General features: G+C 37.0%; 1 protein-coding gene across 8 annotated transcripts in view; it reads right to left on the bottom strand.

Annotated features, from left to right (window-relative positions):
- The window catches only part of GPATCH2 (G-patch domain containing 2), a 134384-nt gene that overhangs the window by 116204 nt on the left and 2261 nt on the right, over window positions 1–15919 (bottom strand). For all 8 annotated transcript variants that reach the window (XM_054194457.1, XM_054194460.1, XM_054194464.1 and 5 more), the window contains exons 2-3: window positions 7580–8293; window positions 2066–2127 (exon numbers count right to left, since the gene is read on the bottom strand). In XM_054194457.1, coding sequence (XP_054050432.1) covers window positions 2066–2127; window positions 7580–8293 — 776 coding nt within the window. The remainder of the gene's footprint in view (window positions 1–2065; window positions 2128–7579; window positions 8294–15919) is intronic.

The following is a 15919-nucleotide window of genomic DNA, read 5'->3' as shown; positions in this document are numbered from 1 at the left end:
AACATTTTCATCCTGTCCTCTTCCAGCTTCATTTCTCTCACCTAGGTTTTTCTTTTGCTTTTATCAGATTTATTTTCTCCTTCATTCTTTTCAATTTTCTATGTGTCTTCGATCAGCTATAAATTAATTTATAGAGCTAAAATAACCTCATCTTACTTCATAAGGTGAGTACAAAGATAAAAGTTACTATCATTTTCTTTTTGGGGGAATAAGTATTATTAGAAAATAATTTTGGTTTTACAGTAGGATCTCTGATACTACTTTCACGGAAAGTCTTCACAAAGCCAAAGCTATAATGCAAGTACATCTGAGATCCAGTGTGAAACTAATGGTCTTCTGATCATACCCACAAAATAACTAGTCTAAAGTAGAAATTAAAAAAAATAATGTTTTGTCTTGACAATATCCTTCTCAAATTTAATTATTATTGTTCTTTTTATTTATATTTCAGAATACTATCTCAGGTCTAATGTTTTCTGCCTGAAAATTACAATTAAACTGAAACAAGCAGGCAAAAATAATAATTGCATCTCTGTAGTAAATAACCATACTAAAAAAGGTAACACTACACCAGTGAAATAACACTGTTCTTCACCAATCCCTCCTCTTCTCTCCTCCCACAAAATACATAAGAAAAACAAAGTAACTGAGAAGTTTTCAACCATATTATTCAAAGATTTAAACAATTTAGTTCAGGATTTAGGGATAAAAAAATTGATACAAACGTATCAGAAGGGTATTTAAAAAATGTATGTAATTATGAAATGTGGTAGGGTCACATTACATACAAACATACAGAATAAAAGTTTTAAAAATTGCAAGTCAGAAGAGAAATTCATACAGGGAAGTAAAAGCAAATCTTTTTGACATGTCTCAAAATAATTTTCATCTGAAGTTAAAAGATCAATCTAAACTTTCAAAGGGAGCCTCAATTCTTCAGAAAAGCTATGTGTTAGCATAGCTAACTAGGACAACTAAAAACAGACATTCAGACTGGGAGGTACAGTTTATGTAGCTCAATTTACTGTTGAGCCAGGAAGGTTACACCTCTGTTCTAAGTCTGAAAAATCATCTCCCTGTTGTAATGTTAAAAGAGAAGATAAAAACCAGAAGAGACTGAATTACACATTAGAGAAAGCAAAAAAACCCCAACCCTAAAAAACTGCTTTAACTAGATCACTACAGTGGAATGGGCCAGGATTTGTTTTCTTGCACACACTAACTAGTCTGTGCAAACTGCATAAAAAAAATAATCTCCATTACCATTAATTTAGAATTGCCAACAGAAAAGCAAGTCTTAATCACCTGAGAGACTATTTTTGACTCATTTTTGTATACTGCCAAAGACAGTGAATTCCTAGTCCATGAGCTGGACACTAAAATGCTAGCATAATACAGGTAAATGTGTTGTACTTAAAGATGGCAATAAACACTAAACCTGAAAAAAAAAAAAGAGTCTTATACTTCCATCCTCAATAGTTTTATCACATAAAAACATGTGAGAACATTGTACATACTGAAGGAAAATTTTGAATTTTCACTGCATTTTAGATTAAAGAAAAATTTTTCAGTGGGGAGAGACTTTAAGCAGCATGCATCTTCTAATCTCAATCTTAGACTGATGAAAATGTTTGTTTGAAAGCACTTTTCAAAGAAACTACTTAATGAAGAATAACCATAAAATTCTGCTATATTGATTTGGAAGAAAAGAAAGAAGCCACCTCAAAAACAGTTTGAGAAGCAGTACTATGATCACAGACTCCTGTCTGAAAATTGGAGCAAGTGAAGAATTAAAACTTAGTATAGATAATCTTTTAGAGATGCTCAAATTATAAGGACATTTATTAGATTACAGAGACTGCTTCCGAAGACAGCTTTTGACTAAGTCATGGATTCAGGACACCCCCGGTAACATTTCAAAATACTCAGAGAGCTATACTTCAACTCATTAAAATAGTAAAAGCAACCGAAATATAGTAGTTAACCCATGAAACGACTTGTAACGCTTACAGAATTTCAACTGATGTGGTTTGAGGGGTGGAGAAGGGAAAGATTGTTTCAATACCTTGTCTTCCCTCATCATTGGTAAACAAACCAGCATCGCTGCTGCTCAGGCTGCTGGATTCACTGTAATAAGAGAAAGAAAGAAACAGATCAAAAGAACAATTGATCTTTCAATCGTGAAATTTTAAGGAGACAAGGCTCTGCTCAAATTGAACTTAAGCCCAACAAAGATCGGAAAGAAAATAGGATGATTTTTTTTTTTTTAAATCAAACTGCAAATATCCTAGTTCCATTAACTACAAAGCATATTATTTTTGGCACGCAGAACCACAGGAATCTAATGGTACCCTCAGAGTAAGCCAGATGTAACTGCAACGAGGTGCTGACACAATTGATGCATTTTATTATCTGCTTCCATCAAATGCCCACTGCTTCCTTCTTATGCTGTGCAATTCAGGTTGATCCTGGAACACCACTGCTCAATAAAATAGGAAAAGTCTCAATCAAAAGCAGCCTAAGCCTTCCTTCAGCACATGTAATATAAGAGTCTGAAAATCAAATTACCTTGCCAAACATCATTTGCAAATATTTTGGAAACGACACTGCTTAAGGTTTCATGATGTACTACTTGAGAAGAAAGAAAAAAGTTTATAACAAAGGTAGCCAATTAAATCAAAATAAAAGTAATCCTGAAGAAAAGAAGTATGACCAATGATCATAACATCAACAAAAAAAAGCAAGCTACAGTTTACTTTTCCATGACTACCATCATGGCCTTAAAATTAGAATGTGTGTATAAACATGCACACATATCTAAAGTCAAAGACATCAGTAAGTAAAGTATTTTGTTCTTTGCTGTATACACGCTGTTACAAACAATATTCCATGTGTCTCTAAACAGTAAAACAGACCTGTCTTTTAACAACACAGATCACAATTTGGTGAGTTTCACATGAAAGGATTTTTTTGTAAACCGTTTATTTAATTTTTTGTCAAAAGAGTAGCTCTGCTAAGGAAATAACATTCTCACCAAAATTTAATCATATTTTATTTACAGTAAGATGTACAACAATTTGAAAAAAAATAAATCACTTCACCACACAAAACCAGATACAGGTTAAAAATACTATGGCTACTCTCAATGTTCCATACAAGCTATTTATAAGAACTTGTGGTCTGTTTACCTTTCTACACATTCATATTAAAACATACATGCAGTCCTACACTTGAATTCAACTGGTTTCAATTGGTTTTAGTTACTTTCTAATAAGTTAGGTTTATTTTTGGTTTTAAATAACTAGCACACGTAGGAAAATTATTTCCTTTTTAATCTTTTAAAAAAATAAGCCTCAATTTTTTCAAAGCTTGTAATATGAATTCTACAAAATTAGTCTAATGTGTGTTTAATTATAAGTATATATTTGGTTTTTGTATCTTCCTTGGGAAGCAACCCAACAGGATTTAAAAAACAATATGGTATCAGGAGACAGGAAGAAGCGAATTTTTTTAAAAAAGAATTATATGTATGTAAAAATTATAGATATATAAAAGAACATAAATATAAAATTATATATAAAAGAATATAACATGAATTATACATATTTACACAGATCTGTGTTTGAAGATTAAGTTTCCTGAATCCTTGGCTGTATCTTGTGTTTACCCATATTCTTACTCTACAAGCAATACTTGTATCATCTTTTATACACAATATAATCAGAATTATATTATATTACATTAAGCACTTGCACAATTGCCCTGAGCAGAAGAAAGATGACAGGCACGCAATGAGATTGGAAATGTGTTTCATGGGGGAGACCAAAACTGGAACTTCCTAATATTGCAAATCCTAGTAATTCTTTCTAGCAAGCATACCATCCTCACTTTAATTACAATATAGATGGCTTTACTGTTTTTACATTTCATTGTGCACAATTTTACATCATACACGTCAAAGAAAAAACATCCCCTTTTCATAGATTCCTCATGCCCACTTATTGTTTAGTTGTACTTGTTAAAACGAAAGTTAGGAAATCCTTTCAACTCTAGTATTTCAGCAAGTTTTCCCCACCAAAATTTCCAGTTTTGAGATAAAAAAAAAAGGAAGGACGCATAAGATATTTTAATTGTGCAATAATTCTTACTGAAGGACTAACCAGTTCATGAAAACAGAACCACTTGAAATTTTAAAAATTGCACATAATGTTTGGGGGGGGGGGGGGGGGGGGGAGTGTTTCTTTGTTTTTTTCTTTTTTTAAAATCAAACCGTAACACTGGCATATCCATGGCAGGCACAGTGCTCTTTCTCCTCAGGCCACAGACAAATAGGGCAGGGATTACAGCAGAGATAATTGCTACATGGCAGTCATTTCACTGAATACATTCAAAACCTTTGGAATTAATACATTAATATCTAAGTAAACGAAAGCTGTTATGATGGAATTTATTTCCAGTTTTAATGTAATTTTGCACTATGTATTTCTAATTCCTTTGCTTTCTACTGAGAATTCCCCTCCCTGCAAGACTTCCAGGAAAAATAAAAAATGCCATAGATTCCTTCTAGTCCTATAAAACAGGGTATGCAGGCAAAAAATTGCAAGGAACAGCTCTACAATCCAAAAAGCTTTCACAGCTTTATTTATACATTTGTGGAAACAAAGAAGTACTTCTTATTACTAGTTATTATTACTAGCAAACTGTCCCATACCTTGGTTTCATATGAGACTTGTGACCTTTGTTTACTGACCAAGCCTGTCCCCAGGGACTGACCAGTCACTGTACTTGCACCAACTGGCAGGCTGGTGGCTGGGTGTCTCCAAGTTTCACTGCTGCTCTCTTTCAAAAGGGGCAGTTGAGATTTCTCCTCTACTAAGTCACTTAAAATGCAAAGAATTGCCAAAGCCTGCAGGAATTAAATATCATCCAGAACTTCATGTGTTTCCAAATTTGGCTGAAACTGGCCAAGCACCTAAGCATTGACGATAAGGGAGAACGAGCAAAGGACAGGCTCTGATCACAAAAATCTAATTTCCAGTGCTCAAAACCAGCCTCACAGGAATTCATCTTTGGGATCATTTAGATGCTGACATTTTAAGAGCTTGAAGACTCCTCCTCCTAAACACTGCATTTAAAAACCAGTTATTGTTGTGTTTGAACACATGCAAATAAAAAACTGCAAAAGAAGTGTCACTTAGCATTTTTAATGTGCACTTCAAATATATAGGTTATGTTATTTTAAAGTAATTTCATGTGTACACTGAAAATTTCTCACCAATTTTAGATCCAAGCAATTTAACTCCCATTTAAAATTATTGGCTTTGTTTTGATTTTAAAAATTGAACTTCTAAAAAAGTTATTCCTTTTTTGGACAAATTGTCAAACTATGCACACAAATGTACAAAATTAGAGTAGCTTTGTATATTTTTTTATTTTTGCTTTTCCAGCAAGTGTTGCTGAAGCGCGAGTCTTATCCACGATGCTTTGTTAGCTCTCCATGTCTTGTGCAGTCTTACAAAACTAATGTTCCCTTTTAAAGTCTCAGCTTTTACTTTTAGAATATACTCTTAGAAACAGTTTGCTAGTTGTTTCCTATTCTTCTGTCTAAATGATCTCAAATAACAGAGGCACTATTGCATTCAAGTTAGTTTAAAATGAGTTAAAATTATTCACACACAAAATATTCAGCTACAGTACGGACCCAAGATGCTTAGATATGGTGGATTTCTAATCACGTTTTGGAACGCAAATTTTCTAATTCAGTAGTTTCCAAACCTTTTCACACAGATGACCATTGCAAGAAATTCCACAAAATGACAGACCATCACTCAACCATGTGCATGAGCAGAAAAACACTATGAAGATGAGAATAGTTTTAAAGGCCATTTACTGGGGCCACAGACAAACATTTGAAGTATGATTTGAAAACCACCACCATTCGGTATAACAAAACATTAAGCATTCTGAAGAGGAAGATGAATTTCTAACTCAATAACATTTCTTTGGTGAAAAAAATAAAAAGATATTCAGACTGACCTGGAAGTAGCACAATTTTGGGAGTGTACAGGGGATTTTCGTATTGGTCACTCTTCTCTCCACTCAAAAATTAGCTACAGAATTTTTGAGTTGGAGAACTGTTACCCTTGTAGCACAACAGAAATTTTTTTTATAAATAAAAAAGTGACATGACTATGGACATACAATAAACAATGCAATGGTTCCTAGCTCCAAGGAAATTTTTAACCATCTGTCTTCAGGTACCAAACTTGGGGGAACAGACTCCCAGTATCATCAAAGAAGATGTTTTCTAACTTGTTTCTAGATGTTTCTAGAAGCAAGTTTTCTAAAGGCTTCCTGACAACACACACTCCTGTCCGGCACGTCAAAATGAGATGTCTGAAGTTATACTGGCTGCCCTTAAGGGCTGCTTCTGCTCCAGTAATTAAGACATTAGGAGCAATCTTTAAGACTCAGGATTCATTCAGCTCTTTCAGCTGCTTATTGTCCGCAGGTAAGGGACAAAACTAGTATGTAATAAAAAGACTGAGAAGAACTTTTCCAACCTTAACTGGGGTTAGTCACTTACCAATACTGCTGCTATTACAGTAACCAATCTGTCTGCTCTGGTCAAAACCCCTGGGTACTCTCTGCATCTCCAGCATGGAAAAGGCTTAACAGTTTATAGATAAAATGCCTACATAAAAACCGGGGACACTAGTGCTGTCAAGCAACCGACCAAAATTATGTGTTTTAATACGAGTCTTTCTTGTTGACAGTTCTGCATTCAGAACCAGGCACATAGGATAAACATAATCAAGCTTACCAGGCCCTGCAGGTAACATCCCTTGTGTATGGTGGAAAAATGACTTACACCTTACTGTGTTGTCAAAATAGTACTTTGGAAACAATTACCATTGTAGTATGACTGCTGTCTGGAATGGATGGATGAGGTGTACTGCCAAAGGGTCATCATTCCCCCATTTTTCTAATGGTAAGCTCAGGTGTTTCTGAACTGTAAATTGGTTTTTGCATTTCGTAAATGATGTATATCCTTGGCAACCTGCAGACTTTTTATGCCCATGACACATAAGAACATACTGTCTAAATGGTGACTCTAAACACTGACAACCTTTCTGATGAATAGAGATAACAATCAAAGCGCCAATGTCTAGAAATTGGAAAAACACTTAATTTTTGTCTTAGAACTGTCACCAGTTGAAATACCCAGAAAAAAAGCATATTAATCATTTGTATATTCTGTCATTCTTAATCTTGAAACAATTCAAATGTGTTATTTCAAGAAACTGTCTTCTTGGTTATTCTTCTGCTATGTGACTACTTTATGCTGAATTCCTTAACCTAAGCAACTCACATATATTAAAAATATACTTAAAAAGAATTAAGACTTAAAGAATAAAGACTTAAAAAGAATTAAGAGTAACTTCTTAAAACAGATACTGTTGGTGCTAGCATTTTAACTCTGTAATTAAGGAAAAATCCAAATATTCCAAATACAAGCAATAGTAATAAAAGCAAACAAATATCCAAAGCTTCTGTAAAAAGGAAAAGAAAGAATAACCTGTCACTCATGTTCTCATCTGAGCCTTTTTGCTCCTCATACTCCATTTTGTCCTTATTTGCTTGGTTCAATTCTTCATTTTCTATAACTACTCCTTCATCCAAGATTTCCGGTCCTTGTCGAGCTGCAGCTACTTTTCTTTTTTTCACTTTGCTCTTGGAAAACTCTTGGTGTGGGTATGATTTATTGTTATTGTCCATTTCTTGATCTCTGCTGTTATCCTGCTGTTGAGTTATTGTCAGTGCATTAGAGACTTCTGATGGCAGATCTATTGCCATCCGTTTTACCTTTCTTCTCCTGCGCAAAGTTCTGTTTCCCAAACTGTCAACAGCCAAATCTGGTTCATGCCACAGAGGTCTTTTGCCTCTAATGTTATTTAAGTTTGAGGAAGGCCTACGTTTAGCAACCAACAACTGGTCATCAGAGTCACTGTGGTCTTTCTTATTAGCATGATTCTCCCTGTAGTCTTTGTTTGATTCTTCTAAACTGGAATCAGAACCTTCACTTAAGCAGTGACCAGTCTCCCAGGGATGATGGGTGGTAAATGAACGTCTTTTTCGTCCCCTCCTTTTCCTTGCCTGTCGCTTTAGAAGACAAGACACACTTCGAGAATGATCTCCAGTATCAGCAAAACCTCCTCTGGCTTGCTCTGAACTTTCTTCCAGTGCTGAGACTAGATCGTGAACCAGCTCCTCCATAGTCCTACTGAAATGCCTATATATTTCAAGGGAAAAAAAGCACACAAGAAAACAACAAATGAATCTGAAGTGTTAAGCACAAACTCTAAAATGATTTTGGCAGGTAAAGTTGTTATTCACTTTAGACAAGGTAGTCTTAATGTCCATCCTATAAAGATTACTGTATTTCTGCTAAGAGACAAATCATTGCCAAACAGTCCTATGCAATTTGCAACACATCAGCACACATCCCTTTTAAAAGGTATCATCCCAAATTTCTGTCTTGGAAAGAAGAGAGGGGTGGGTGTTCCCCATTTGTTTTTGACCTCATTATTATTTTTTGGTTTTAATTCACCTGATCCCATTTTTATGATTTTCAGGGATTCCACATGGTGAGAGCATCAAGACCATTCACTCTAACTGCAGGTCGGGAGCACATTTTAGATTTACAATTGGTAAACGGAATATATGATATTCTTTCTTGATAGTATATATGGGAGTTCTGTTAAAGAGTTGTCATTATGATAAAATATTTTTAAGGCTCATAATCTCTTGATGCTACCTAAACGCCAAAAAGTAGTTAAGACATAATTCTTTGATTATATATTACTTTTCTTTTCCCTAGAGCAACTAATTCTGTCTTTACAAATGGCTGATATCTGTTTGATTTTTTTTGAAAATATTGATTCAGTGCAGTGATATTAAGTTAGCTACCCTGCTATAGGTAATGCTAGAGTTGCAAATGCAAAATTTCCCACTACACGTAGGCACTCACATCCATAGAATCACACGTTTGTGTTAGGAAAAATATCCCTAAACACAGTGTGCAATTAAGACCTTATCCTTTTAAATGTTTTGGTCCTTCCTCCTCAAATTTCAGTAGCATTTGTTATTTCTTTAACTCATGCTTCAGTAAGTTCACCCATGCATTACATGAACATAATTACAAAAAGAAGAGAAAACATGAAGTGATTGCTGCTGAACTCTCTAATCCTTCTTTGAAGGCTGTGAACCTTCTCTGTAAACACAACAATCGGATTCTCACATCAAAGCATCAGAACACCCCTTAAAGCAGAGAATAATGCTCATGCTCTTTATGCCATTACACCAACTGATAAATATGGAAGACATTCAGTAAATTATGTAGAGGATGTTTAAAAGCAAGACTCTTCACTTTGTTTTACAATATAAATTGATGGAGGAATTAAATAGTTTTCTACCCATATCATCAGAGTTGTAGCTGTGGAGAAAATCTGGACACATAGCACACAGGTTCCCTCCCTCACCACAAGCTCCAATATTAAAGGTACCTAATGGTGATGGCTGAATGGCTGAACAGACAGTCATGACCATAAAGTATGCAAATTTTAAATATTAATGGAGGAACTGAGGAGCATGTTTAAGGAGAAATCCAAGCTGGTAATGAAATATCTTATCTAAAGAAAGCATATATTCTCCTTTTAAACCATTTTCAGAAATACTTATTTTAAACATTTCAATTGCAAAAATCACCAAAAAGTAGAGCGGTAGAAACACAAGCTCATTTTGAGTTCCTGAAACTACTGTGTCATTTGCATTTACTTCTCACACCTCTTTTTCTGTCCTGCTGTAATCTCTAGTCCTATTACTCCCTCTTAACCTAACATTTTCTTTGGCTCTTAGTACAGCACAATCATCATATTATCTTGTAAGACGCTCTGAAAAAATGCTACACTTTCTCCTTAATCCATTTGGTTCACAAAGAATCAAAACCTCCATTATCACACAAAAATACTTCTCAGAAACAAGAGAAGCAACATGGTAGGAAAAGCATTCCAAATAAAGCAACGGTTTTCTGAAAATTCAGAGAGAAAGAGAAAAGTAGAAGACAGTCAGCCTCGAAATTACTTTGAGACAAGTGGCACCACAATGAGTTAAAACCAATTCTTACTTTGCGTTTTCAAAGTTTCAATTACTGTGGAGGGTTTTTGGGTGTGGTGGTTTTGTTTGGTTGTTCTGCTTGTGTAGTAGGAATTTCAACCACCAGTAGAGGCAAGTCTAGGTATATTTGTACGAGGTTTCTACACATAATGCTTAAATAGATCTATTAACCCGTGTTTCTCAGTAGCTATAACTGCACAATGGGGAGGGCACTGGCCTCTCTAGCCTTACTGTTAAACACCCATGAAGACAGCTATCCTCGCAGGTGTGCATATCAGAAATTAGATGCCCTTAAGATTTAAAGGGCTTCCTAATACTTCTGTGCTAATATAACAGAAGCTATAAGAACTGAACAGCGAGGCTCCAGTACATGGATTTGAGCTGATTTGAGATATCAATTCCCCCAGATGCCTGACCAGCCCTCCTGCCACAGGCTTTCACATTTATAGCAAACCGATAGAAGTGAAGGCGCCACCAAAAACTGAACTAGTAGGCTTAAACCTATGTTCAGCTCTCGAAACAAACAGGTTCCTGCTAACATGCCAGAATATGAACTAGCATATAGAATCTCTTGCAGACCATTCTGCTACTGCACATGCAGCACACAGTAAAAGGGAAAGGAAAGACAGGGACACTAATGCCTTACACCAGTTTATGATTAATTCGATCAATTCAGTACCCCTAATCCATATGGATAACTATATCACTAAAATCAATGTAACTCCTAGAGTGGACATACCAATTTATTCCAGATAATGGCATAAGTATGGTCATAAAGTTGCCTTAGTTCTGTGAAATACTTCAAGATCAAACGCAATATATCCAGTTTGGATTTATATATCTGATCTAAACTTGCCTTCCCCCCCAAAATACTGTCAATACAGATGATGCCAGATCAAAAGATGAACCTCAAGAGGAGTGAATACCCTGAAGTGTTTTTGAAGTAAAGGGCTAACATGATTCTTAAAAGGCCCTGAGCAGTGAGGCACTTAACTTTCCATCAGACTACAACTTTGAATCTTGTGCACTCCTGCAATTAATCTTTTCTATTGAGTATCAGGTCTCTTCGTAAGATCTGTACAGGGCAGCGACCTTGTTTACCCTAAAAATTACAGCCCTGGCCTCATGTATAATATAACTGTATCCTAACTGCATTACCCCTTGGACAGATCACACAAATTAATATTATAATTACTTCAACATGTTTCCTTAGAAAGATTATGAGAACTACTTGATCTATTTGAGACACTGGAAGCTCCTTTCTAATAGACTGAGAACACAATATACACACTACTTCAGCTTTTTATTCACATTGCACTTCCAACATGCCAGTGGTCCACACTAAAACTTCTGAAAAAGTTCTCCTGAAAACACAAGAAGCCTCTTTTGATTTTATTGGAGCTCGCTTTTCTCTTGCTATAACTGAAAAAAAAGAAATGGCAACAGCAACTAGATAGAACAGTTAATCTGAAACTTGTCTCCAAAAATCAAAAGCGTATTTCTATTACAGCATTATTTATCAAAACCTCAGTTTTGCAACTTTCTCCATTGTTCATAACCAGCTGTCAAGCTTGTAATCCAAACCTATGAAGTAATTTTAATCATTGCTGCAGATATTACTGTAACAAAAATATTTGCATTTGAAAGAGGTTGAAAAATAACTCCAAGAAATATTAAAGACATTACCAATGAGCATCAACTGCGTTCAGTAAGATGAGAAATTTCAAAGGTCGTAATAAGGAATGTAGAACAACATATTGAGGTACATAAAATATTAAGTTGAGCCATAGTTTAGCATGACTCACATAAGGCTATAAAAACGCTGTTACAGCAACAGCCTACAGCTAGCAATAAACTGTAATGTCTTCACCAGGAGAAGACTCTACTTTACTATTAAAAAAAAAAAAAAACAAAAAACCTAGTTTGCCTACACTGACCTTTATATTTATCTGAAGTAATTTTAATGTAGTTCACCAAAGCTGACCCATTTCCTCTCTAACCCTTACCAGAACAGACCATAAAAGTACTGTTGCAGGAAACAGTGTAACCGCTTTCCCCTGCTCCAAAACAGTTCACACAGCTTGTGTTAAGCATCAATATTTGTATTTAAACTCCTAATGGAAATAATCAAATATCATTTTTGTTTACTTCCCACCTAAAGCATGTAACACTGTAAAGCTCTGACTGCTCACAAAATATTTAACAAGAACACACTAACAAGAAAGCTAGTTTAGGTGCACAACTCCTAAGGAGAGGCTATATCTTTTACTAAACCGACAGCTGCATTTACATTTACTTTCTAGTTCTACACCTTTTCCTGTTAAATAGATATGGAGCTTCTTGCAGCTCAATTTATGCTGCATCTGTGTCTCATCAATTCTGAGAAGCACCATGATTTCTGCTGCCTTCACAGCCCACTTTGATCACAACTTGAGCACAAGAAAAATCAAGTAGTTCCTTGAACATCAGGATTATAAAACCTGACTTTCTACAATCTTTTCCAATATGGATTATTCAATGTCTTGTAACATGGCTATCCTCACAGTGTACCTTTATGCTCAGACAGGTACTAATCTGAAACCCATTTCTCCACCTCAGAAGTTATTTTCACAAAGCCTTAGAAATATTAGTTTTGAGACCCCTACTTTATTGATGAATGTGACTGAAATTTGGATTGAACAGGTGCAACTATTTGGGAGAGAGCAGCAGATGATAAATCTCACCACCTTGCCTGAAAAATCTACAGATTCAAAAAGAAGAGAACTATCATGGTTCTTGGGATACCTAAAGGGGAAAGCAAAACGGACCAACACAATTCAGTTACAAGTAATGAATAGCTAGCAAGAAACTATGATGAAATCCATCCACGAGTCCTGAGGGAGCTGGCAGATGAAGTCGCCAAGCCGCCTTCCATTATATTTGAAAAGTCATGTCAGTCTGGTGAAGTTCCTGCTGACTGGAAAGGGGGAAACATAACCCCCATTTTCAAAAAGGGAAAAAAGGAAGACACAGGGAACTACAGACCCGTCAGTCTCATCTCTGTGCCTGGCAAGATCATGGAGCAGATCCTCCTGGAATCTCTGCTAAGGCACATAGAAATTAAGGAGGTGATTGGTGACAGCCAACATGGCTTCACCAATGGCAAATCATACCCGACAAATTTGGTGGCCTTCTATGACGTTGCCACAGGATTGGTAGTTAAGGGGAGAGCAACCAATGTCATCTACCTGGACTCAGGCAAAGCATTTGATGGTGTCCCGCATGACATCCTGGTCTCTAAATTGGAAAAGCATGGATTTGATGGATGGACCACTGTGGTGGACAAGGAACTGGCTAGTTGGCCGCACTCAAAGGGTTGCAGTCAACGGCTCAATGTCCATGCGGAAACCAGTGATGACTGGTGTTCCTCAGGGGTCAGTTCTGGGACCCGTGCTGGTCTTTGTCAGCGACACAGACAGTGGGATTGAGTGCACCCTCAGCAAGTTTGCTGACGACATCAAGCTGCGTGGCACGGTTGGCATGCTGAAGAGAAGGGATGCCATCCAGACAGACCTGGATAGGCTTGAGAGGTGGGTGGGCCCATGCAAACCCCATGAAGTTCAACCAGGCCAAGTGCAAGGTCCTGCACCTGGGTCATGGCAATCCCAGGCACAAATACAGGTGGGGCAGAGAATGGCTTGAGAGCAGCCCTGAGGAGAAGGTCTTGGGGGTGCTGGTGGACAAGCAGCTCAACAAGAGCCGGCAATGTGCGCTTGCAGCCCAGAAAGCCAACCACATCCTGGGCTGCATCAAAAGAAGTGTGGCCAACAGGTCGGGGGAGGTGATTCTGCCCCTCTACTCTGCTCTGCTGAGACCCCACCTGGAGTACTGCGTCCAGCTCTGGAGTCCTCAGCACAAGAATGGACCTGTTGGAATGGGCCAGAGGAGGGCCATGAAGATGATGCGAGGGCTGGAGCACCTCTCCTATGAGGACAGGCTGAGAGAGCTGGGGTTGTTCAGCCTGGAGAAGAGAAGGCTCCAGGGTGACCTTATAGCAGCCTTCCAGTACCTAAAGGGGGCCTTACAGGAAGGATGGGGAGGGCCTCTTTATCAGGGAGTGTAATGACAGGATGAGGGACAGTGGTTTTAAACTGAAAGAGGGTAGATTTAGATTAGGTATCAGGAAGAAATTCTTTCCTATGAGGGTGGTGAGGCACTGGAACAGGTTGCTTAGGAAAGCTGTGGCTGCCCCATCCCTGGAGGTGTTCAAGGCCAGGCTGGATGGGGCTTTGAGCAGCCTGGTCTAGTGGGAGGTGTCCCTGTCCATGTCAGGGGGGTTGGAACTAGATGATCTTTAAGGTCCCTTCCAACCCAAACCATTGTATGATTCTATTTATGTCTGTAGTCATTGTCCACTGGACAACCAGGTATGCAAAGCTGCACAGCAACAAAAACGCATTCTACCCCATACGAACCACCGCTGGGGGACATCAAGCTATCAAGCTACTGAGAACTCCTGTACTCTTCCCCGCTGAGGATCCTGCCCAGTGCTTCCTGTAATGACTAAGACCCAACGCACTGGCAACACATTCAAAAGTAAATCTGACATGCAGACCAAAGCAACTTAATACAAACGCAACTTTCATGTCATAAAATTTAAAAACGTGACAGCGTCAGAACAGAAACTCACAGAAATTAAACGTCAGGAACCATAATTATTTTGAGTTTCATATAAGACAGTGTGAACAGTTACAAGAATTGAGGACTCTTGAAAAAAGTCAGGACACTATGTTGGAGCATGTCTAGATCTGAAAAGCAAAAAAACCAGTCAAAATCCCAGGCTATTTCTCATTTTCAAGGCATGCCAACTCTCCTTGTTTGCAGTCAGTTATGTCTGTAGATAAATCCGTTTCACAAAATAAAAAAGTACAGGAGGAGTTTAAAAAAAAAAAAAGAAAATTTATGAAAGTCATTGTTCTGCAATTAAAGACGTAATTACTACACTTGCTGGAAACTTCTGCTTCTACTCTTTGTTTTATCAAATATGCAGCTCCCTTACATTTAATGGCATACAATTACTAGCAGCATTTTATTCCTCCAACCACATACTACACATCAATTCTTGGTACAAACTCTGCATTTGAGACACTTCTGTAGACAAATTTTGGAATTTCCTTACACTTGTCCTATACAATATAAAATTCTTAGTATTTGAGGAATGATGAAATTTTATTAACTGACAATGCCGCTGATCCCCCTAAAATTAGGGCCAGACAAACTTGCAATAAGTACATCTGATTTTTCTACAACTGCTGCTTATTTAAGGAGGCACAACCATAAATACTATCAAGTCTACTCATATTTAACAGTGAAAATGTGTTCAGTACAGAGAAATGGTACACAGTCAGAAAGATGCTGACATGAAGTGCATTTAATAAGGCTCTAACACAAATGAATTGGTCAGACAGAAATGAGATTTAGAGCAATTTATCACGAGAGGTAGCAATTCTTCCAATCCCATTGCTGCCATTTACTGATATGCTTGCCCTTTTCAGAAGTATGACTTCATTAATTAATTGTCAAGGTGGAGAATCACATGAACTATCAAATGATGGTAATATGCTGTAGCACCAAAGTCATTATCAAAAGAATCAGAGTGCCCACTAAGTACCCAAAATGCAAATTATTCCTAAATTGTTACATGTATTCACAATAGAAATGAAAAATATTCAGCTTCAGAGGAGCTTTACCACCCAAAGTGAAC

This window comes from Rissa tridactyla, chromosome 3, assembly GCF_028500815.1.
Source record: "Rissa tridactyla isolate bRisTri1 chromosome 3, bRisTri1.patW.cur.20221130, whole genome shotgun sequence".
Lineage (NCBI taxonomy): Eukaryota > Metazoa > Chordata > Aves > Charadriiformes > Laridae > Rissa > Rissa tridactyla.
This window is presented reverse-complemented; position numbering and strand designations above follow the sequence as displayed.